Source organism: Abrus precatorius, unplaced genomic scaffold (assembly GCF_003935025.1).
Source record: "Abrus precatorius isolate BTA unplaced genomic scaffold, Abrus_2018 Scaffold11, whole genome shotgun sequence".
NCBI lineage: Eukaryota > Viridiplantae > Streptophyta > Magnoliopsida > Fabales > Fabaceae > Abrus > Abrus precatorius.
This window is the reverse complement of record NW_020874303.1, coordinates 29,648,013-29,670,438: the sequence shown is the minus strand read 5'-3', so window position 1 is coordinate 29,670,438 and position 22,426 is coordinate 29,648,013. Positions and strand designations below refer to the sequence as shown.

Genomic DNA, 22,426 nt, shown 5'->3' with positions numbered 1-22,426 from the left:
ATTATTGTAGCAGATGCGGGAATTTTCAAATTTCTTGCACAAAGTTTGCGATAACAAGAAGCTAGAAATGCTTGCGGCAAAACAACAAGCTGTTATCACTTGTCAAATATTTGACAGCTTAAAAATCTTATACACAAATCAAACAATAGAATACCAACATTTCACACCTTATTTTCTCTTCTTTTTTTGGATTACAATAAATTTCACTCATTTTATTCTCCTAGCATCACTCAAATTTGTAAAATAGTCAAGATCAAGAAACACAAGGTACAAATGCATTCCTAAAATATATTTTGTATTCATAATTTGACAGCTTTCTTGATTGTCTTCATGGATGACCTCAAGAAGCTGTTTCCTGATGCAAGATCCTCATTAACACCATCATCACTTGCCATTGGCTTCTTCCGTATGTAGTCCACACCTTTTTTTATCCCAAGAAGCAAAGATGGAGAAGATGGGATTCGCCTCAAGGTCTTGGCACTCTCTGATCTAGCAAGCTTTTTTCCCTTTTTATGTTGTTCCTTTCTTTCCATCCCTTCAAAACTTGGAGTGCCATTTCCTTCACATATGCGAGCTTCTTCACAGTAATTTTTGTATCTTGTTGGCATAACACTTATATCTTCTTCATTTTCTATTCTATCTTCTTTCTCTGTCCAGCCCTTATTGTCTTGAAGAAGTTGCAGCTTCTTCTCTTCATAATCAGAATCTGAAACTTTTGAGACCTTCAACTCCTTTTGTGGAAACTTCTGATTCAGCTGTTGGATTATTTCTTCAGTTTCAAGAGAAGCGTTTTTGTTTGTTTCTTGTGGATCAGTTCCTTCTTGTTGACCATTCTCTAAAAGCATTTGAAGCCACCTTTCAACATTTCCTTTGCCACGTTCCTTCCTTGTTTCTTCATCATCTTCCTCGGTTTCTGTCTCATGAAGACCCAGGAATGAAATGGCATAATTCCTCTTCTCTTCACTGATTTCTAGCTTCTTAAGTCTGTGCTCAATTGAGTTTTCTTCATCCAATAAAACACTTGATCTGGTATGCTCCTCAAGCTTCTCTTCTGTTTTATTAGTAGTTGGCATTTTCAGCTTCTCTTCTTTTTCTTCCTGTTTTTGTTCTTCGTTTGCAGATAAGCCAGCTTCAGATGCCCTTTGTTCTTCTTGTAAAAACACTCTGAGCTCCTTGTGCAAAGGTGTTCTTGGTCTGCTGGGTCCAGGCAAATAAAGAGCAGGTTTAATGTCTCTCTCTTCAAATGTGAAATCATCTATTCTTGACCTCTTCCTTCCTTGCTCCCATTCAGGTCTAATCTGTTTCTCTATGTCATCCCTTTGTTTGTATTTCTTGTGAAGATCTTTCTCAGCAGCATCGCAGAGTGCCCTCTGTGCTTCAAGTCTAGCCATTAGTGCATTAGTTGCAGCCTGGTTCAATCTTACCTGTTCCTTATAAATGACACTCCTGCACCAAAACCAATTTTTCAAAAACTTCTTGTTGACGATCAATAATACAATTATTATATTGAAAATACAAATATTAGAACTAGCTTTATTGAAGTATATAGGAGTGTTCTTTTACTGCTCTTTACCAGGAAAATATAAAGAGAAATGTGTACAACACACTCAATCACACTGTTTTCAACGCTAGATATTACATTGCATTTATTTCAATTGAGGTTATTGGGACTTACTGGTGCATAGTGTCTCTAATCATCTTCTCTAGCATAGTCCTGTAAGAAGATTGAGCCTCAGCTAAACGTCTGCACTTTTCTGCTTTCCTCCTACGTTTAATGAGAGTTAATTCCAGGTCTTGAATAGTGAGCTTTTCTTCCTCATTTTTGAGCTTCATTTCATTCACTTCATTATCTAGCTTCAGCATTTCTGCGTGCATTTTTGTAGTTTCCTCTCTTTGCTTCAGGGAATCTCTGGCCATGACAATGGCTTGGTAGGGGTTTTTCACAAACTCTGGATCTTCATTTTCTTTCAGGAGATTGCCATTTCTTTTTCTTGCAGCAACTGAAAAGATTTCCAAACAGAGGCTGGTCAGACACAAAAATCAATCTTCGTATTCAAATTCAGATAATTAATTCAAACTTGATATGATAATCCCATAATCATGCGCTGCTACTAACCTATTGCAGGAGACATGGGCCTTTGCTTCCTATTGTAATCAAGTTGTCTTAATGCATCATAAGGTTCCCTTCTAGATTCCACAATTGCAGCTGGAGCAAGGCCAATTTCATCTTTCAATCCAACAAAGTGTTGTGGAAAAGAATGAGAATCCACTATTTGTGAAGCATTCAATTCTTGATTTTCTCCTTCATAGAACAAGAATGAAAAGGCTCTGTGCCTGTTGTTTGCAAGTACAAAAATATCATCACCCTTCTCCACATCATGTTAATGAAAATTAAGGCCCAATAAAACTAAATAAAGCAGAAAACCTGCCTGAAGTCTGAGTTTGAAGAAGCAAAAATGGACATGAACTGGTTTACAGATATACCCAATTGGAAATCCCACCATGGCACCAAGAATTCCAGTTTGTTTTTCTTCCTCTTACAGGCTTGCCTCTGTAATATACTTAGATTGCTAAGAACAGTCAAACCTCCCCCTGCATTATCATCCCAAAGAAGCAAAATCACACATTGAAAGATATGTCAATTGAATTCTACTCCCTCCAATTTTTTTTAGACCTCTTTGATGATATTTTATTGTCCTTGACATATCACTCTACGAAATTTTAAAAACATTCATTAATTTTTTATATTTATCTTTCATAAATATTAAACCTTTCTCACTTCTCAGTAATTAATATAATAATAGAATTTGAATTTAGTTTAAACAGGGATAAACTTTAACAGCTTTGTAATATCTTCATAATAATCTAAATATTAAATAAAAATATATATTTATTATGTTAAAAGTATGAAAAAGGATTTAATACTTTCTTTAGTTAGTAAAATTAAGAGTATTTGTAGGCATAAAAGTAAGAGAAATTATAATCAATTAATCATTTAATTTAACAAATTTTCTTAATACGTCCTAAATCACACCGAATGATTAATTGAAAAAGAGAAAGAAAATTATTACTTGAACAGGGAAACCAGTGATCAATATCCCAAGCCAAAGGAGAAGCTGAGTCAGCATGATAATAGAGGACGTTGCCATAAGCATCAACTCGAATCACCGCAGGGTCAAAGCCAGCATTCCTGAAATTTCCCAAATTGATCACAAATCAAATCAGAATTGAAATTTCCAAAACATGTTTGAAGCTGCCAAACTCAAAGTACCTACCCAAGATGGCTCAGCTGCTTCCACAAGACACTCACAAAGATTTTAGGTTTGCTCGTTGGTTTAGCTTTCGGATCAATCATCGGAAACATCTCATCCAAATCCCTTGCTCTCTCAGCCTAAAAGTCAAACAAAAACATAGCAAACACATAAACTGAATTTGAAGCTACCCAGTGAAACAAATCATTCACCCCGCAACTTAACTTCCTTAAAGTTGCGTTTTTTTTTTTCTATAAAACTGAACGAAGAGTGAAAAGGGTCAGATCCAATTTGCTTACCTCGTCTTCGTGCAAAGCATGAGGTATGAAAGTGAAGGGAGGGCCATGGCTATAGGGAGTGAAACCTCGGTCACGACAGAGTTTAGCGTAGGCTTTAGGGTATCCAAGGTTCTCATTGACACTCATTTCCTCTGGGGCAAACCCATAATCTTCCGCCATTAGCGTTGAGCTTGAAGAAGTTTTTGTTTGAAGCAGATACAAAGACAGGGGGGGAGAGCGTGTTATGTGGGGGAGAGAGGCAACGGTCGAATTGCTTTTAACTTTCAAAGGTTTCAAACTGAAAATTTATTAAATCAAAGTTTGGGGTTATACCTAATATATTTCGATGCTATACTATGGTTGGGGGTAACGGTTACATGGGAGGAAAATAAATGTCATAAATTTATTTGGACCAAAATGTCCTTGAAATTTTAGATGTAACCCAAAAAAGTGGCAAAAGAAGATGAGATGAAGACTAGTTTGGTTACAATTGCCGTGGATTAACATAATGTCGAAATTTGAAATTGGTGTTAAAAGTAGGAAATGATTCCTGAAAAATCAATCTCGTTTGAACAGCAAATTGGGTCACTGCTCCCAGAAAAGCTACCAAAAAGTCCCTTTTTTTCTCAAGGTACACTCCCAAATAAGAAATCCAATTGTAAGATTTTGTCTCTCAAAGGTCACAAGACCCCAGGGTTTATGTTGAGCGAATTTGGATATTGCCAATGCTCACCAATCATCATTTGTGGGGTAAGTAAGTGAATATGGCCCATGGATTCAGCAACTGTGCTTTTAACTTTGTAGGTCGATTCCCCACTTATCTAATATATAAACAGTAATTTAAAAATTTGGTTCATTTAAGTTAATTTACAGTTGAAAAATACATAAACAGTGATTAAAAGTTAATTTAAATATATTACTTGATTATATTTTTTTATAAAATATTTAAACAGACTTCTTAAATAATTATTTTTATTTTAGTTCTCTTTTTCTTTGGTGAGTTCTTAAATAATTGACTTGATAATTAATAATAAATAGTACTGATAAATATATTTAAACATACTTTTACTTAATTCTTTTTGTATAAAATAAAAATTGAAATTTAAAATATAAAATATTAATGGTTTTAGTATAAATATAAAATATTTTCTGGACTACATTTTTTTTTTGTCAATAGGACTACATTTTATCCAATAAACATGGATCCATCGAATTGACAACCTTACCATCGAATTGACACATGATTTGGTTATTGAAGTATGTTAGCATGATCAAGTTCTTGACCAAAAAAAAAAAAAAAAGTGTCAGTGCAACGCTTGTTATTTCTATTAACACAGTTAACGATAAGTAGGATATAGCAGTAGTGATGATAATATTATCAATCAAACCTTTTCTTGTTAACGTTGATTAACAAATTTTCAAATTCACTACCTTGTGGTTTTCTGCTAGCCAATCAAACAGATGACACGATACAATGCCTGCATTTTTTCAATTTCCAAGTGTCCAACGCAATAACCAAGTATTCATTTCTTTAAGGCTTGAACTTGTCCATGTTCCAACTTTTTAACCAACCCTTTTCATTATGGTAAAGTGTAATAGGAAGCAAAATAATAGCTTTAGTTGACCCCATAATCTATAATTATGTTTCATTTAAATGTCAACAACTGATAGATTGTGCCGGTTAACAGATGACGTTATGAGTCCAAATCAGAGTTCTACTCTTATAAGTTTCATTTGAAAAATATTAGCAAGAAAAGAGTGTACCTACTTGCATGGATAAATTTAGCCATAAAGTCCACGATTATTGCGTCATCCTTGCTTGGCTCTATTGTCATATCATGCCCTGTTTAGTCTCAAAACTTCAGTAAAAACAGGATCCCTATTCCTGACACTTTACCCCCAGCACTTTCATCTGTATATATGTATTCATGCATGCCATTGTTTTTCCTTTCACGTATTCTTAGGACGTGAGGAATGAACTTAACATGCAAAGAAAGATTTTGTAACACTATTCCCTGGTTTTCAACTTGTAAGAAAAGTTTGGAATAAAGTTGTCGGGCTAAACTAGTTTGAGTAGTTGTTGCAGCTCTAGTTTTTTGCTTTTTCATCCTTTCTTGGTTGACAATGGAAACTAGTAACCTGAATAATGTTACTAACAGCTTACGAGTAAGTAGTTCTTCAATTTGGAGAAACAATACGATGGACGTTTTCTCTAGGTCCGCTCATGAAGTAGATGATGAAGAAGCTCTAAAATGGGCGGCACTTGAAAAACTCCCTACTTACAATCGTTTAAAGAAAGGCTTGTTAACTACATCCAGTGGTGAGGTCAATGAAATTGATGTCACTGATATTGGAACAAAGGCAAGAAAGAAAGTGTTGGAGAGGTTGGTACGAGATGCTGAAGAGGACAATGAGAAGTTTCTGTTGAAGCTAAGGGAAAGAATAGATAGGTAACTTATCCTTCTATTTTCTGACCATATTATTACAAGGCAAAATGGTTTAAGCTTTTATTGTTTTGTTTTAATGTATTTCCTTGACAACGCAACAATGAGTTTTCTCTCCCTTTTTTATCATCCAATATTTCTAGAGTTGGTATTTGTATTCCAACAATTGAAGCCAGATTTGAGCATCTAAATGTTGAGGCAGAAGCTTATGTTGGCAGCAGAGCCTTACCCACGTTTTTTAACTTCATTGTTAATACATTAGAGGTAAACCGTGTGCTTTCTTGCCTTTTTTTAATCAAAATTACTATTAGTTTATGTTTGATCTATAATAACTCTCACAATTTTGATCTTTCAGAATTGTTTGAATTATCTGCATATTCTTTCAAGCAAAAAGAAGCATGTGACTATTCTTAAAGATGTTAGTGGAATAGTAAAACCTTGTAGGTGAGAAGATAGGATTGTGTGGATTCATAAAGCTCAAACCTTATTTATTTTCCTGTATCTCAGTCTCATACTTCGCCATTGCTTTTATCAGGATGACATTGCTTTTGGGTCCTCCAAGTTCTGGAAAAACAACACTACTTTTGGCTCTGGCAGGAAAACTTGATCCAAATCTTAAGGTGAAAAAAATTCAATTCATCCTTCGTTCTATTTTAATCAATTAATTTAATTATTTATATCCAACTTGAATGCTTATATATGGTGCAGGTTTCTGGGGGAGTGACTTATAATGGGCATGGAATGAATGAATTTGTACCTCAGAGAACTGCTGCCTATATTGGCCAACATGATGTTCATATTGGAGAAATGACTGTAAGGGAAACCTTGGCTTTCTCTGCAAGGTGCCAAGGGGTTGGATCACGTTATGGTAGTCAACTTTCACCTAAATAAAAGCCTTTCTTTTCATTTCATGCTTTTATTGAAAATGATTACTTCCAAATTTGTAATCCAAGCATTACTCAATATTGTTGTGGCCATACACAGACTTGCTATCTGAACTGTCAAGAAGAGAAATAGCAGCAAATATTAAGCCTGACCCGTATATTGACATCTACATGAAGGTGACAATGAGCTTTAAAGTTTGTTTTATGTCCAACGCTTCCATTAGAAATCTACTTAAAGAGATTTTTAGTGATTGTTTTATAAATAAATCAACTTAGTAAAAATTATTTAAGCGTCCCAACCTCTTATTATAGTCCAGTTATATTTTGATTAATAAAGCTTATGCTATTCATTTTATTGGCTTCTTATGATACCAGGCAACAGCATCTGAAGGCCAGGAAGCAAACCAGATGATGACAGAATATATACTTAAGGTGATATCTTCATTATTCTTCAAAGTGTTCTGAGCTTACTACAACTGCACAAATATGAAGCTCTCAAGAATTTACTTACTTGTATTTTATAGATCTTGGGGCTGGAAATATGTGCTGATACTGTGGTAGGGGATGAAATGTTGCGTGGTATATCTGGTGGACAAAGGAAGCGTGTTACCACAGGTAGTGATTCAATTCAGTTTCTGCATTCTATATTCGTGTCTTGTAATTTGTATGGATCATTTACAGGGGAGATGTTGGTTGGTCCAACAAATGCACTGTTCATGGATGAAATATCAACTGGCTTGGACAGCTCCACAACTGTTCAAATTATGAAATGTCTTAGACAAATTGTTCACATTCTAAATGGAACAGCAGTTATCTCACTATTGCAACCAGAGCCAGAGACATATGAGCTTTTTGATGACATTATTCTCCTCTCTGATGGCCAAATAGTATACCATGGACCTCGTCAGCTCGTCCTTCAGTTTTTTGAATCTATGGGTTTCAGATGTCCTGAGAGAAAAGGTGTTGCGGACTTCCTTCAAGAAGTAAGTCAATATTTACTTTGTTGAAGGCAGAAATGACTAAATTAAAACTTATAAAGATTAAAACAATCATGACTTTTAAGAGCTAACTTTTGGGGTTGAATTAAGTTCAAGTCTAAACTTAAGATGATATCAAAAAAACTTGGCTCCACATATGTGAATCAGAATAGTAGATGTATCTATATTCTTTGCCTACTCTTATAGGTAACTTCAAGGAAGGATCAAGAACAGTACTGGGTACACAAAGATGAGCCATACAGTTTTGTTAGAGTTAATGAATTTGCTGTGGCATTTCAACGCTTCCATGTGGGTAGGGAAATTGGAGATGAGCTATCAGTTCCATTTGATAGGACAAAGAACCACCCAGCTGCATTAACTACTAAGAAGTATGGGGTAAACAAGAAGGAGCTTTTGAAAGCTAACTTCTCAAGAGAGTATCTGCTTATGAAGAGGAATGCATTTGTTTACATCTTCAAGCTATCACAAGTTAGTTTTAGGCTCAGTTGTGTTTACATGCAATTAGGTTTGATTGTTTTGATTTTTAATTTGTGTTTTGCCTGCATGATTTTACGTGTGATTTTTCTTCTTTTCCCATTAGCTGGCAGTGATGGCAGTGGTAGCAATGACAGTATTCATGCGAACTGAGATGCATAGAGATTCTGTGGATAATGGGGGAGTTTACAGTGGTGCACTTTTTTTCACTATAGTAATGGTCTTGTTTAATGGGATGCCTGATATTTCCATGACTGTAGCAAAACTTCCTATTTTTTACAAGCAAAGGGACCTCCTATTCTACCCTGCATGGGCATATGCTATCCCCAGCTGGATCCTTAAGATTCCTGTTACATTGACTGAAGTTGTGGTCTGGGTATCTATCACCTACTATGTAATTGGATTTGACCCCAATGTTGGCAGGTAAATAGTCTTTCCATATCTCAGCCTTTAGAATTAAGTTTAAACATTCAAAAATAGTAAACTTTTACTGAAAATGAGAGCATTTATTATACTTTTGTATATTTAATTTAATAAATACTTTATTTCTCAGTAAAAATTTATTATTTTTAGATGCTTAAACTAAGCCTTAACGGATAAAGTTGAGCAAACTAATAAACATTTACTTTGCACCTGGGACAGACTTACTCCAGTGAATTAGATATGAGATGCTTTTCTTGATGCAGGTTTTTCAAACAGTATTTTTTGTTATTACTACTTGGCCAGATGGCTTCTGCGTTGTTTCGTTCAATTGCTGCAGTGGGTAGGAATATGATTATTGCTAACACATTTGGATCATTTGCAATAGTCACACTTCTTACATTGGGTGGCTTCATATTGTCAAGAGGTACAACAGTCCAATAAGTGTAAAATATGTCTTTCCGTTTCAAATTTTTGAACCTTATGTAGTGGTTTGCCCTTTTTTTGTCTCCTATTGAAACAGAGGATGTTAAGAAATGGTGGATTTGGGGTTACTGGATTTCACCAATTATGTATGAGCAGAATGCTATGATGGTCAATGAGTTCCTTGGTCAGAGTTGGAATCATGTAATTTTTCAAATTATCAAACTTCAAATGTTTTCCAGTTTCCAATGAGTTGCTAGAACATCTATTATTTTGGCTCACCAAACACCAACTATAGGTTCTTCCAAATTCAACCGAGCCATTGGGAGTTGAGGTTCTGAAGTCTCGTGGTTTCTTCACCCATGCATTCTGGTATTGGATAGGGGTTGGAGCATTGTTTGGGTTTGTTTTTCTGTTGAACATCACATTCACTTTGGCTCTCACTTATCTCAACCGTGAGTATCTCCCTTATATAGCTTTTATATTCTTGAAAATGATACCATGACTGACTTATGGTAATGATTAAGCAGCACTAGAGAAGCCACAAGCTGTCATATCTAAAGAAGCTCTTGGCAAGAAGCATAGAGACAAAACTATAGAAGATATTGAATTAACACTCAACCTCACAGTAAATGCAACAACAAGTAACAACATAAAGATAGGTGATTTATTTTATGCTTATGACTTGCATATACGTAGCATGTTTGTGTTTTTCTTCTAGAACTCGTAGCAAGTCTTTCAGATTCTGAAAAACCTTTCAATTGTCATGCAGGGAACTTAGATGACAATGGAACAGAAAGTATGTCTTCCAGCTCTGCATCAGTGAGGCCAGAGGCTGATGTTGAGTCCAGCCACAGGAGGAAAAGGGGAATGATTCTTCCATTTGAGCCACATTCTCTTACCTTTGATGAAATCACATACTCGGTAGACATGCCAGAGGTGATTGATTCTCACACAGACACTAAAGATATTGGACTTGGAAAGAATATTATCATATCATAAGTCTGCTTTTTTATTTCAACTTGCAGGAAATGAAGAATAGAGGTGTAATTGAGGACAGATTGGTCCTTCTGAAGGGAGTTAGTGGAGTATTTAGGCCAGGCGTTCTCACAGCTCTGATGGGTGTAAGTGGAGCAGGTAAAACAACTTTGATGGATGTGTTGGCTGGAAGGAAAACTGGAGGGTACACTGAGGGGAGGATCACAATTTCAGGGTACCCTAAAAGGCAAGAAACATATGCTCGAATCTCTGGCTACTGTGAGCAGAATGATATCCACTCTCCTCATGTTACAGTCTATGAATCCTTACTTTACTCAGCATGGCTTCGTTTATCACCTGAAGTCAATTCTGAAACCAGAATGGTTAGCATTTAAAGTCCAACCTTACATATTGGCAATTGGTAATTACCTATGTTAACTGATCATAAGTCTAAGAATTAGTTATCTTTACTATAAATGATTATAGATGTTCATTGAGGAAGTGATGGAGCTGGTAGAGTTGAACGTGTTGAGGCAAGCTTTAGTTGGTTTGCCTGGTGTGAGTGGTCTCTCTACTGAACAGCGCAAGAGGCTAACTATAGCAGTTGAGCTAGTGGCTAACCCTTCCATAATATTCATGGATGAGCCAACTTCCGGTCTAGATGCTAGAGCTGCTGCAATTGTTATGAGAACAGTTAGAAATACAGTGGACACAGGAAGAACAGTTATTTGTACAATCCATCAACCAAGCATTGACATATTTGAAGCTTTTGATGAGGTGAATTCTGTTCTTGATCAAATGATAATTATATTCTGATTTGGCTCTTTGTACAAGTTGAGCATGATCAACAAAAATTGGTTTCAGCTTTTCCTACTGAAGCGAGGAGGACAAGAAATATATGTTGGCCCATTGGGTCGTCATTCGAACCACCTCATAGAGTATTTTGAGGTAAGGCATGTCTAAAAGACTCAACAAAAATCTCAAATGACATCTATAGGAGTTCTTGACAGTTGTTATTGATACTGCATTATTTCTAACTCTGCTTTCAAGCAGAGGATTGAAGGGGTTAGTAAAATCAAAGATGGACATAACCCTGCAACATGGATGTTGGAAATTACAACTTCGGCACGAGAAATGGATTTGAATGTTGACTTTGCTGATATATACAGAAATTCAGAACTACATAGGTAATTTAGTTTGTAGTGTTGCACAAGATTCTTATTTTGTCAAAATATTTTTTTAAAAAAAAATATTACAAGGATATTATTTAAAACAAGTGCTAAAAAATTTATATTTATGCCATATGTTAGGAGGAATAAAGCACTTATAGCTGAATTGAGCAAACCTGCTCCTGGTTTCAAGGAACTCAATTTTCCTACTCAATATGCACAGCCATTTCTCATCCAATGCATGGCCTGCCTATGGAAACAACATTGGTCATACTGGCGCAATCCTCCATATACTGCAGTGAGATTTTTGTTCACTACATTTGTAGCTTTGATGTTTGGAACAATGTTCTGGGACCTTGGATCCAAAACGTGAGTTACTATCACTTAACTCATAATTAAAAAACATGCGCATAAGATGTGTTGATACTTGATCCCTTCTGAAAAATTTGCAGACGACGGAAACAAGATCTGTTTAATGCCATCGGTTCCATGTACAATGCCATTCTCTTCCTTGGGACCCAGAATGCCTCTTCTGTGCAGCCAGTGGTGGCCATTGAAAGAACAGTATTTTATAGAGAAAGAGCAGCTGGAATGTATTCAGCCATTCCCTATGCAATTGCGCAGGTTATTAATTTAACTTTTAGTAGCATTATTTAGTATTTACGGCTATGTCAATTTTATATTTTAGCATATTAATGTTAATCTATACATCTTTTAATTCTTAGGTTGCAATAGAGCTACCATATATTCTTGCTCAAGCTGTTACATATGGCCTCATAGTTTATGCAATGATCGGATTTGAATGGACTGCATCCAAATTCTTTTGGTATCTATTCTTCATGTACTTCACATTTCTATACTTCACCTTTTATGGCATGATGACTGTGGCTGTAACACCAAACCAACATGTTGCTTCAATTGTGGCCACTGCATTCTATGGAATTTGGAATCTTTTTTCTGGATTTATTGTCCCAAGACCTGTAAGTCATGTAATTTACAAATGTAATAAGCATGCATATTAGGAATTTCAATAAATGTATATGGATACCAATGCTTAGTTTTGTTTTCTATTTTCTCTGACTCATTTTGGTGACAGAGTATTCCTGTGTGGTGGAGATGGTACTATTGGGCATGTCCTGTGGCTTGGACCTTGTATGGATTGGCTGCATCGCAGTTTGGTGATGTAACAAGTACAATTGAGTTTAATGAGACAGTTAAAGAGTTTCTAAGGAGGTACTTCGGTTATAGAGATGATTTTGTAGGAGTTGCTGCATGTGTAGTTGTTGGGTTTGCAGTTCTATTTGCTATTATCTTTGCTATATCTGTAAAGGTCTTCAATTTCCAAAGGCGATAGAATAGAAGCTTTCAAGTGAATAGCAAATAGTATATATAAGTCACTAGTGGATATAGAAAGAAAAACTAAAAATAAAAAATGGGAAGCATGGTTTGAACTTTGAATATGGTGAAAGACCCCTTTGTAAGCATTGAACTGAAGGTAGCTTACCACGCCTCTCAGTTTGGACTTTGGAACTGATTATGACATTAAACCATTTGTTAAATAGGTGGTGCAATTTACACAGTCTCTGACTTATCAACAGAGGACATTGACCCTAAGTTTTTAACACCTCCCCCCCCCCCCCCCCGGGCGGCGATTGGTGATACTTGTTATTTTTTAGTACATTATTTATCTAATTTCTTGAGGGAAAGAAAAAATTACAAATTATTCAGAAAAACTAAACAAAATTACAAACTTCTTAGCTCATCAGCTTTTGAAAAAGGTTCAAAAGATCTGGCAAAGACACTTTGCTCAAATTTGTCACCCCCACACTTTAATTTGTGCTGTGTAGATCAAATTTCTTGAAGTCTTCCAACATAGTCTCCCTTAATGGTAATTTTTTTTTTAAAAAAAAAATCTCTACTCATACCATGGGAATGAGGCCAAAAAAATGATAATATACAATATTCTTAAATATTTAAGGATACTTTGTGACATGGGTACATATTATAAAATGATATTAACTGATATAAAAACATCAAAATAAATAAGCCATCTAGAAGCAGGTGGCAATTTAAATATTTGCGTCATAAATTTCAAATCGGTCAAGCCACCGAAACCGAATCATGAATATAGATGGGAAACCAATGAAAGAGAATAAGTCCAACAATATTTTATTGATTTTACAGATGCCATGCGTAGACCCTTGGTGGGAGTGCTAAAAGATAACGTGATCCTTCTCCATTTCCCTTTGCTCAACCAATAAACTTGTGGGCTGCTTTTCATGCATCTAGAAGCCTACACTGTTTACTTTTTTTTTATTGGATAAATTTAAAAACACACAGTATCGTGCCATGATTCATGATTCATGAAAATCTCTAAATCAAGAGATATCTAATATATGTTGGAATTAGCTTTAATCTAAACTTTAAACTTGTTTTATCAAGTTTGGAGAAAAACAAAACTTTAGTCAAATCCAATTGGTGTCAATTTTTTTACTCCTATGGTTGAAACCATAGCTTGATAATAAATCACACTTGTTTTGATTATAAAAAAGGGGTTTAAGTTCGTATTTAATGTGGACCATTAAAAGGGTAAAAATCTACTAGATCTATTACTACTATAAGTTTTCCTTTTTTTTTTGCAATCGAGTACTATCTATCTAGAAGTTGATTGATTGGTCTAAAGCGCCTTTCAACGACGAGAAGAACAGATCAATTTTGTTGACCGACGTTAAATTTAAGTTTTTATGAATCTAGAAGTCAAAATGCCATGGCTGATTGTTCTAGTTGCCATTATTTGGGAAGTGAAGACTCATAAACAGTACACACGTGAATTTCCAACCTTCAAGCTTTTATTTTCTTTAAAATTACAAATGTAAAATATCTGTGAGTGACGTCTTTGCTGATTCAATTTATTAGTTGATTTTTGCTGTTTCCTTTTCTTTTAATCAAATTTCATCTCAAAGGATTCTTATGTCCTTCCATTGGACATACATTATAGTTTTTCAAACAGTGTCATATCATGTCTTGCATTTCTAAATTTAATTCTACAAAAACTACAAAAGATCTTCCCTCCCTTGTAGGATACTTTACAACCGTACTGGTCAAGCCCAAAGTCCTGACTAGACCCTTTTAATTATTTAATATTATTTTTAAATATCCTAACCTTTTTTAATTGTCTTCTTTTGTTATTTTGTTGTTTTATGAATCCCTTTTGCTGAATTATTGTTAGATACAATTATTACACACTGTTCTTCCATCCCCAAACGAGTAGTCTCAGCCGCCTTGTTTTAATCCAATAATTACGGAACAATAATATTCCCTACCTTTTTTTTTTTTCATAGATTTTGTTTAATTCTTAATTCGATTTTTTCGTATATTTTTGGCAAACATTGCTTTATTAAAAGTTAGAACAATACAATGATACATCCCGAGAAACTTTTGCATGACCGTGCATTCTACGGCCTCGTACTAGTTATTTATACACATTTCTAAGATAAATGATATACTTTTTTTTTTTTATGAAAAGATAAATAATAAATTAGAGCATATGATTCGAGTAACCAGGAAATTTCCTCTTTCTTTATTTGACCATTGGAGAGTGGAACTTTCCCTTCAGAGTTTGTTATGATTAATTTAATTTCCCCGTGTTCTTTTTTCTTTCTTTTCTGGTTTCATTGTTTAACTTATTGTACTTTTTCTTATATCTTTAATATGAAAAAATAAAAGAAAATGGGATATATTTCAACGTTTGACTCTTCCTACGCCGCCTGTTTTTTGAACTTCAAAGGTATAAATAGAGACATGTTTTTCCATTCCATACTCAATTTTCATCGCACCCCAGAAATCAAAATTTTATCTTTCATTTGTTTTTGTTCATTCTTTGATTCTTTAGCATTCAGCTGCAAACAAAAAGAGAAGTGTGTTGTTGGGTTTGGTCACATACGCTTTAAATTTGCCTACCTTGAAGAAGAAGAAACAAGGAGGTGGGTAAGTGACAATGGAGGGAAGTGATGTATACAGAGCAAGTAATAGTTTAAGAGCAAGAAGTTCCACTGTTTGGAGAAACAGTGGTGTTGAGGTTTTCTCAAAGTCTTCTCGTGAAGAGGATGATGAAGAAGCTTTGAAATGGGCAGCACTTGAGAAGCTACCCACATACAACCGTCTCAAGAAAGGTTTGTTAACTGCATCACATGGAATCACCAATGAGATCGATGTCACTGATCTCGGTTTTCAAGAAAGACAGAAACTTCTTGAGAGGTTGGTCAAGGTTGCTGAAGAGGACAATGAGAAGTTCTTGTTGAAGCTCAAGGAGAGAATTGATAGGTATATATATATAATATACCACCATGCATGTGGATTGCTTTTGCGTCCTTCTGTTCCAAGATTCACTGTTTGATGAAGTAATAACTAATAAGCTTCTTATCTCATTCTTTTTTTCTAGAGTTGGGCTTGATATTCCAACAATTGAAGTTAGATATGAGCACCTGAATATTGAGGCAGAGGCATTTGTGGGAAGTAGAGCTTTGCCCAGTTTCATCAACTCTGTTACTAATGTCATAGAGGTAGGGAGGGACAGATTCTAGTGCATAAAATTTTGCTTTTTGGTTTTCGTGGTTTCTTTGTTTTGGTTTGCGATTAGTCTCATGGTCTTTCTCTATTTTGGTCTTTCAGGGACTTCTGAATTTGCTCCATATTATCCCAAGCAAAAAGAAACACGTCACTATTCTTAAAGATGTTAGTGGGATTGTTAAACCTCGGAGGATGACACTGCTTTTGGGTCCTCCCAGTTCAGGAAAGACTACACTCCTTTTAGCCTTGTCAGGAAAGCTTGATAAAAGTCTTCAGGTGAAAAAGATCTACCTTAAATATTGTATATTAAATAACAAATATGGTATCACTAAAAGCAAAATCTAATTTGGATACCTATGTGTTTTTCAGGTATCCGGGAGAGTGACTTACAATGGACATGGAATGAATGAGTTTGTACCCCAGAGAACTGCTGCGTATATTAGCCAGCATGATGTTCATATTGGAGAAATGACTGTGAGAGAAACCTTGGCTTTCTCAGCTAGGTGCCAAGGGGTTGGATCACGTTATGGTTAGTCCATTTTTACCACCTTGATAACATTTTCAAAATCTAACTTAAGATGTGTGTAGCATAAACACAACTTGTTTTCATTTTTGGGATCCACAGACTTGCTGTCTGAGTTGTCCAGAAGAGAGAAAGATGCAAATATCAAGCCTGATCCAGATATTGATGTCTACATGAAGGTGAGAAAAACAAACTATTATCAACCTTTACTTTAGTAAAATAAGAAAACAAAAAAAGAAAGCTACTTTATTTATATATTTAAATACTGTCATTGTATCTAAATCTGATTATCTTTTGCTATAACAGGCAACTGCTGCTGAAGGCCAGGAATCAAGCTTAGTAACGGACTATACACTAAAGGTAATACTCAAGGTTCAATTCAATTGCGTGATGTCATGAGTTGAAGTTTGTTTAAAGGCCAAGGTATTCAATTATTCAACTGTATGATTTTGCAGATTTTGGGGTTGGACATATGCGCTGATACTATGGTGGGAGATGAAATGTTGCGTGGGATCTCTGGAGGACAAAGGAAGCGTGTTACTACAGGAGAGATGTTGGTTGGACCAGCAAATGCTCTATTCATGGATGAAATCTCCACTGGGTTGGACAGTTCCACAACATTTCAGATTGTGAGCTCTTTAAGGCAATATGTTCACATTCTTAATGGAACTGCTGTTATATCTTTGCTCCAGCCAGCACCTGAGACTTATGAGCTTTTTGATGACATTATCTTAATCTCTGATGGACAAGTTGTTTATCATGGTCCACGTGAATATGTTTTGGACTTCTTTGAAACCATGGGTTTTAGATGTCCTGAGAGGAAGGGTGTCGCTGATTTTCTTCAAGAAGTGACTTCTAAAAAGGATCAAGCACAGTACTGGGCCCGAAGAGATGAACCATATAGATTTGTGACTGTTACTCAATTTGCTGAGGCATTTCAATCATTCCATATTGGTAGAAAACTTGGCGAGGAGCTTGCAGTTCCATATGACAAGACTAAGAACCACCCTGCTGCATTAACCACTAAGAGTTATGGTATCAACAAGAAGGAGCTGTTAAAGGCTAACTTCTCAAGAGAGTACTTGCTTATGAAAAGGAATTCATTTGTCTACATCTTCAAGCTATGTCAGGTTGGTTCTAGAGTTCTTCCTCGTTTATATGAATAAAAACCAAATGCTATATTTCATTTATAAATGAATGTTTTACATGTACATGTTTTTGACCTACCGTTTTTCTCTTGATGCTTTTCAGCTTTTCGTCATGGCCTTAATTGCAATGACACTATTTTTCCGTACCGAGATGCATCATGACACTCAGGATGATGCGGGTGTTTATGCTGGTGCACTGTTTTTTACATTAATAATGGTTATGTTTAATGGAATGGCTGAGATTTCTATGACCATTGCTAAGCTTCCTGTTTTCTACAAGCAAAGGGACCTTCTATTTTATCCCTCTTGGGCATACGCTATTCCTTCATGGATTCTTAAGATTCCTGTTACAATAGTGGAGGTTGCTGTTTGGGTATTTCTCACCTACTATGTTGTTGGATTTGATCCAAATGTTGGGAGGTAAAGAAGCTGCTTTTATCAGTTAGGAGTGCGAATGCTACTTATACTAGTTTGCATGTTACTAATGATGTGAGGTCTTGAATTTTGTGCAGGCTCTTCAAGCAGTACCTTGTGCTATTATTTGTTAGTCAAATGGCTTCTGGATTATTCCGAGCTATTGCAGCATTGGGTAGAAACATGATTGTTGCCAACACATTTGGTTCCTTTGCAGTTCTCACACTTCTCGCATTGGGTGGTTTCATTCTGTCAAGAAGTAAGTTGAATTAACACACACCCGTGACCCCAAAAAAACAAATTGTTGCATTTTTCTCATAATGTATAAACCTTAACTAATGCTTCTTGCATTTCTTTGCCAATGAAACAGAGGATATCAAAGGCTGGTGGATTTGGGGTTACTGGATTTCACCTTTGATGTATGGGCAGAATGCTTTGATGGTCAATGAATTTCTTGGGAACAGTTGGCACAATGTAATTTCTTGAAATTGCAACTTTAGAATTTGCCTACTTTTGGTTAAGAAAAGTGCAGGCCTAATATTTTTGCTCCAATTACAGGCTACCAACAATTTAGGAGTTCAATATTTGGAAACTCGTGGGTTCTTCACAGATTCATATTGGTATTGGTTAGGCGTTGGGGCACTTGTTGGATTTGTGTTCCTTTTGAACCTGATGTTTGGTTTAGCTCTTGAGTTCCTCGACGGTGAGTATTTTTTGCATCATTTGTACTTTAAAATGTCTTTTTTATAGATGCAAGTTTTATTAATAAATATGCATTTAAATGTGCAGCATTTGATAAGCCACAAGCATCAATTACTGAAGATGAACCAGAAGCAGATAACCCTAACCAAGGAAATGTAGCAGAAGTTGAATTACCACGCATAGGTGCACTACCTTGCTTATAAATCACTCATGAATACGCTATGGCAAACATACTCATTAATTAGTAATTCATAATACACCTTAAGACGCTGAAATCTGAACATTTTTTCAAATGTCTTGCAGAAAGTTCAGGAAGAGGTGATTCTGTTGTGGAGTCTAGCCATGGAAAGAAAAAAGGAATGGTCCTTCCTTTTGAACCACATTCTATCACCTTTGATGAGATCATATACTCTGTTGACATGCCACAGGTAAATCACAATCATAGTTGTATACAAATTTAATATTTGTGTTTCTAATAGTGTTTCTCTTAGGATTTCTAACTCTATATATATTTGAACTTGCAGGAAATGAAGGAACAAGGTGTACAAGAGGATAGATTGGTCCTTTTGAAGGGTGTTAGTGGAGCATTCAGGCCTGGTGTTCTCACAGCTTTGATGGGTGTTAGTGGAGCTGGTAAGACTACTTTGATGGATGTTCTGGCTGGTAGGAAAACCGGTGGATATATTGAAGGAAGCATAAAAATTTCTGGGTATCCCAAAAAGCAAGAAACTTTTGCTCGTATCTCTGGCTACTGTGAGCAAAATGATATCCACTCACCTCATGTTACAGTTTATGAATCCTTGCTCTACTCAGCATGGCTTCGTTTACCTTCAAGTGTTGATTCCAACACCAGAAATGTTAGTAAGAACAATGAAAAAACTTTTAGCTAAGTCATTTATATAGCTGGCTTTCTCTTCTTAGAGGCTGATTGTTCAAACTTTTTGGATTTGACCAATGGTTGCAGATGTTCATTGAGGAAGTCATGGAACTAGTTGAGCTGAAGCCATTAAGGAACTCATTGGTTGGTTTGCCTGGTGTGAGTGGTCTCTCAACTGAACAACGCAAGAGGTTGACTATTGCAGTTGAATTAGTGGCCAATCCCTCTATAATATTCATGGACGAGCCTACTTCAGGGTTGGATGCAAGAGCTGCTGCAATTGTTATGAGAACAGTGAGGAACACTGTTGACACAGGAAGAACAGTTGTTTGTACCATCCATCAACCTAGCATTGACATATTTGAAGCTTTTGATGAGGTGAGCAATCATAATGATAAATGAAATTGTCTTATGTAGGTTTTTTCTCCATTAGACTTGAACCTGACATGTTATTTTATGTGTGATTCCAGCTATTCCTGATGAAGCGTGGAGGACTAGAAATATATGTTGGACCACTGGGTCGTCATTCAAGCCAATTGATCAAATATTTTGAGGTAAAATCCTACTTAAATTTCAACATTATTAACTTTTAAGTGAACCACTGTAATTCTTTATAATTATTTATATTTTTTTTTTACAATAAATTCAACTGTGCAGAGCATTGAAGGAGTGAGCAAAATCAAAGACGGATATAATCCAGCTACATGGATGTTGGAAGTTACAACTACAGCACAAGAACTTAGTTTGGGTGTTGATTTTACTGATTTATACAAGAATTCTGATCTATATAGGTAAGATGATAATGCATATAAATATAAGTCTATTAACTATAGTACCCATTGTCATTTTTATTTTCTTGATTTGCAAAATGCTTAAATTTGTTTTCCATGGTTCTTCAGGAGAAACAAGCAGCTTATACAAGAACTGGGCCAGTCTGCTCCTGGTTCAAAGGATCTTCATTTCCCTACTCAATACTCTCAGTCATTCTTGGTCCAATGCCAAGCTTGTTTATGGAAACAACGTTGGTCTTACTGGCGTAATCCACCATACACTGCTGTGAGGTTTTTCTTCACTACCTTCATAGCCTTGATGTTTGGAACAATGTTCTGGGACCTTGGAGGCAAACAGTAAGTCAAAATTTTTAAACAAAATCATATTATTCACCAAAAAAAAGTCTCATCTTGCAAATTCCACTTGAATTCTGATTCATTTTGGTGATTCTACAGCACAAGTAGACAAGACCTGTTGAATGCTATTGGTTCAATGTACACTGCTGTTCTCTTCCTTGGAGTACAAAACTCTTCCTCAGTACAGCCAGTGGTAGCAGTTGAAAGAACTGTGTTTTATAGAGAAAAGGCTGCTGGAATGTACTCTGCCTTACCCTATGCATTTGCACAGGTATTAATCACACAAACATAATCATTAATTAATAATTAGTACCTTAGTTTGCATATGTAGTCATGCTAATTAACACAACCTTTTTTGTGACAGATTCTGGTAGAGGTACCTTACATCTTTGCTCAAGCAGTGACATATGGTGTCATAGTTTATGCCATGATTGGATTTGACTGGACTGCAGAGAAATTCTTTTGGTATCTATTTTTCATGTACTTCACATTTTTGTACTTCACCTTCTATGGCATGATGTCTGTGGCAGTGACACCAAACCACCATGTTGCTTCCATTGTGGCTGCTGCATTTTATGCAATTTGGAATCTCTTCTCAGGATTTGTGGTCCCTAGACCTGTAAGTGTTAACAACCTATGAATGCATTTATGAATATTATTATTTATGCTAAGTGTTATTTGGTTTTGAACAGAGCATTCCTGTGTGGTGGAGATGGTACTATTGGGCTTGTCCAGTGGCTTGGACCATTTATGGATTGGTTGCATCTCAGTTTGGAGATATAATGACAGAAATGCAAACTGAAGGAAAGCCTGTGAAATATTTCCTTGAAGACTATTATGGTATCAAACATGACTTCATTGGAGTTTGTGCTGTTGTTGTTGCTGGCATTGCGGTTCTCTTTGCATTCATTTTCGCTGTTGCAATCAAGGCATTTAACTTCCAAAAGAGATAAATAGATTTTCTCTATTCCACTCTTTCCCAACGTGAAAGATTCTTTATATTTTCATTTTTTCTTTACACTAATATAGATAGTACTTGTACTTGCCCATTTTCAGTTTCTTTTTATAAATGTAAGCACACCAATAAGAATACTTTTGTATTGTTAATATAATTCTCAATGCAAAGTAATGTATTTTTGCATCTTGTTCTCAATTCCCTATTCCATCACTTCATAATTGATATTCATCTAAATCTCTGCATGATGATGTGGATGCATCGTTCTTAATCACTAGTTCTCAATTTAATATCATTGATGAAACAAACAATAACTCAAGGCTTTGGCAATATTTTGCCGCTATCAGGAGAAACATCAACTATATTGTACATTAAAACATTGTTTCTTGTTCCCATAGAACAGGTTCCGCATAAGAAGAGTATGATTAAAATATAATATTACATATAACTATTTAAGGTCGGATGATATCAATACTAATTGTAACTCTTAAGCTTAATTTATTAAATGGAATGAAATGGTTTTATATAGCCAATACAGAAACAGGAGTAAAAGAAGGACCCATAACTATATCATGGCTATTTCTACGGAATAACAAATTAACTAAGAATCCTATCCCTGGAGAGTAGGTTTATTAAAAAACAAACAACTAATTCTAAACTTGAATGAGTCAGAACTTGTTCCACAAACAACGGTACTCTTCCAACAAACCCTCCCTTAAACTGAGTTGTTATTCAAGTAAGCACAATCAGTTTACTGCACATTCCAAGTCTTTCTCTCAATTTCACGAATAC

The 22,426-nt window shown here is 35.5% G+C and overlaps 3 protein-coding genes across 14 annotated transcripts; 2 read left to right on the top strand and 1 right to left on the bottom strand.

Annotated features, from left to right (window-relative positions):
* Positions 1-66: 66 nt before the first annotated feature.
* Positions 67-3,856, bottom strand: LOC113854057 (trichohyalin). Its single transcript, XM_027484888.1, has 7 exons — positions 3,551-3,856; positions 3,276-3,391; positions 3,072-3,190; positions 2,430-2,592; positions 2,131-2,334; positions 1,676-1,990; positions 67-1,446 (listed from the first exon to the last, which is right to left on the bottom strand). The coding sequence occupies exons 1-7, from the start codon at positions 3,707-3,709 to the stop codon at positions 300-302; spliced, it is 2,223 nt and encodes a 740-aa protein (XP_027340689.1). The 5' UTR covers positions 3,710-3,856; the 3' UTR covers positions 67-299.
* Positions 3,857-5,543: 1,687 nt separating this feature from the next.
* On the top strand, positions 5,544-12,758 carry LOC113856513 (pleiotropic drug resistance protein 1-like). Of its 10 annotated transcripts, none has more exons than XM_027488356.1 (24): positions 5,654-5,979; positions 6,117-6,237; positions 6,329-6,417; positions 6,509-6,593; positions 6,682-6,841; positions 6,958-7,034; positions 7,233-7,289; positions 7,382-7,472; positions 7,539-7,840; positions 8,042-8,323; positions 8,436-8,752; positions 9,016-9,176; positions 9,273-9,376; positions 9,471-9,627; positions 9,703-9,725; positions 9,950-10,111; positions 10,201-10,533; positions 10,637-10,927; positions 11,015-11,098; positions 11,204-11,337; positions 11,461-11,688; positions 11,772-11,943; positions 12,045-12,299; positions 12,416-12,673. In XM_027488356.1, exons 1-24 carry the CDS (start codon positions 5,654-5,656, stop codon positions 12,671-12,673), a joined length of 4,269 nt encoding a protein of 1,422 aa, XP_027344157.1. The 10 variants fall into 10 exon arrangements, with proteins under 10 accessions (XP_027344147.1, XP_027344149.1, XP_027344157.1 ...); XM_027488355.1 differs by having other exon boundaries at positions 9,703-9,744; positions 9,969-10,111; XM_027488354.1 differs by having other exon boundaries at positions 9,703-9,744; positions 9,954-10,111.
* A 2,404-nt stretch (positions 12,759-15,162) lies between these two features.
* On the top strand, positions 15,163-21,856 carry LOC113856606 (pleiotropic drug resistance protein 1-like). Of its 3 annotated transcripts, none has more exons than XM_027488503.1 (21): positions 15,163-15,642; positions 15,761-15,881; positions 15,991-16,164; positions 16,258-16,417; positions 16,514-16,590; positions 16,718-16,771; positions 16,867-17,541; positions 17,663-17,979; positions 18,072-18,232; positions 18,344-18,447; positions 18,532-18,676; positions 18,763-18,858; positions 18,988-19,103; positions 19,200-19,532; positions 19,640-19,930; positions 20,023-20,106; positions 20,210-20,343; positions 20,452-20,679; positions 20,779-20,950; positions 21,044-21,298; positions 21,372-21,829. In XM_027488503.1, exons 1-21 carry the CDS (start codon positions 15,317-15,319, stop codon positions 21,630-21,632), a joined length of 4,284 nt encoding a protein of 1,427 aa, XP_027344304.1. In that variant the 5' UTR covers positions 15,163-15,316; the 3' UTR covers positions 21,633-21,829. The 3 variants fall into 3 exon arrangements, with proteins under 3 accessions (XP_027344304.1, XP_027344301.1, XP_027344303.1); XM_027488500.1 differs by having other exon boundaries at positions 18,763-18,860; positions 18,942-19,103; XM_027488502.1 differs by having other exon boundaries at positions 15,317-15,642; positions 18,979-19,103; positions 21,372-21,856.
* The last annotated feature ends 570 nt before the right edge of the window (positions 21,857-22,426 follow it).

Bases quoted from the DNA above. Each gene is read 5' to 3' on its own strand.
- LOC113856606 (XM_027488500.1), top strand. From the start codon at position 15,317: ATGGAGGGAAGTGATGTATACAGAGCAAGTAATAGTTTAAGAGCAAGA. The intron at 16,165-16,257 runs GTGAAAAAGATC...TGTGTTTTTCAG, and splicing joins AGCTTGATAAAAGTCTTCAG to GTATCCGGGAGAGTGACTTA. The intron at 19,104-19,199 runs GTAAATCACAAT...TTGAACTTGCAG, and splicing joins ACTCTGTTGACATGCCACAG to GAAATGAAGGAACAAGGTGT.
- LOC113856513 (XM_027488346.1), top strand. From the start codon at position 5,654: ATGGAAACTAGTAACCTGAATAATGTTACTAACAGCTTACGAGTAAGT. The intron at 9,377-9,470 runs GTAATTTTTCAA...CACCAACTATAG, and splicing joins TTGGTCAGAGTTGGAATCAT to GTTCTTCCAAATTCAACCGA. The intron at 10,928-11,014 runs GTGAATTCTGTT...AATTGGTTTCAG, and splicing joins TATTTGAAGCTTTTGATGAG to CTTTTCCTACTGAAGCGAGG.
- LOC113854057 (XM_027484888.1), bottom strand. From the start codon at position 3,709: ATGGCGGAAGATTATGGGTTTGCCCCAGAGGAAATGAGTGTCAATGAG. The intron at 3,191-3,275 runs GTAGGTACTTTG...GGGAAATTTCAG, and splicing joins AAGCAGCTGAGCCATCTTGG to GAATGCTGGCTTTGACCCTG. The intron at 1,991-2,130 runs GTCTCCTGCAAT...AGTTGCTGCAAG, and splicing joins AATAGGAAGCAAAGGCCCAT to AAAAAGAAATGGCAATCTCC.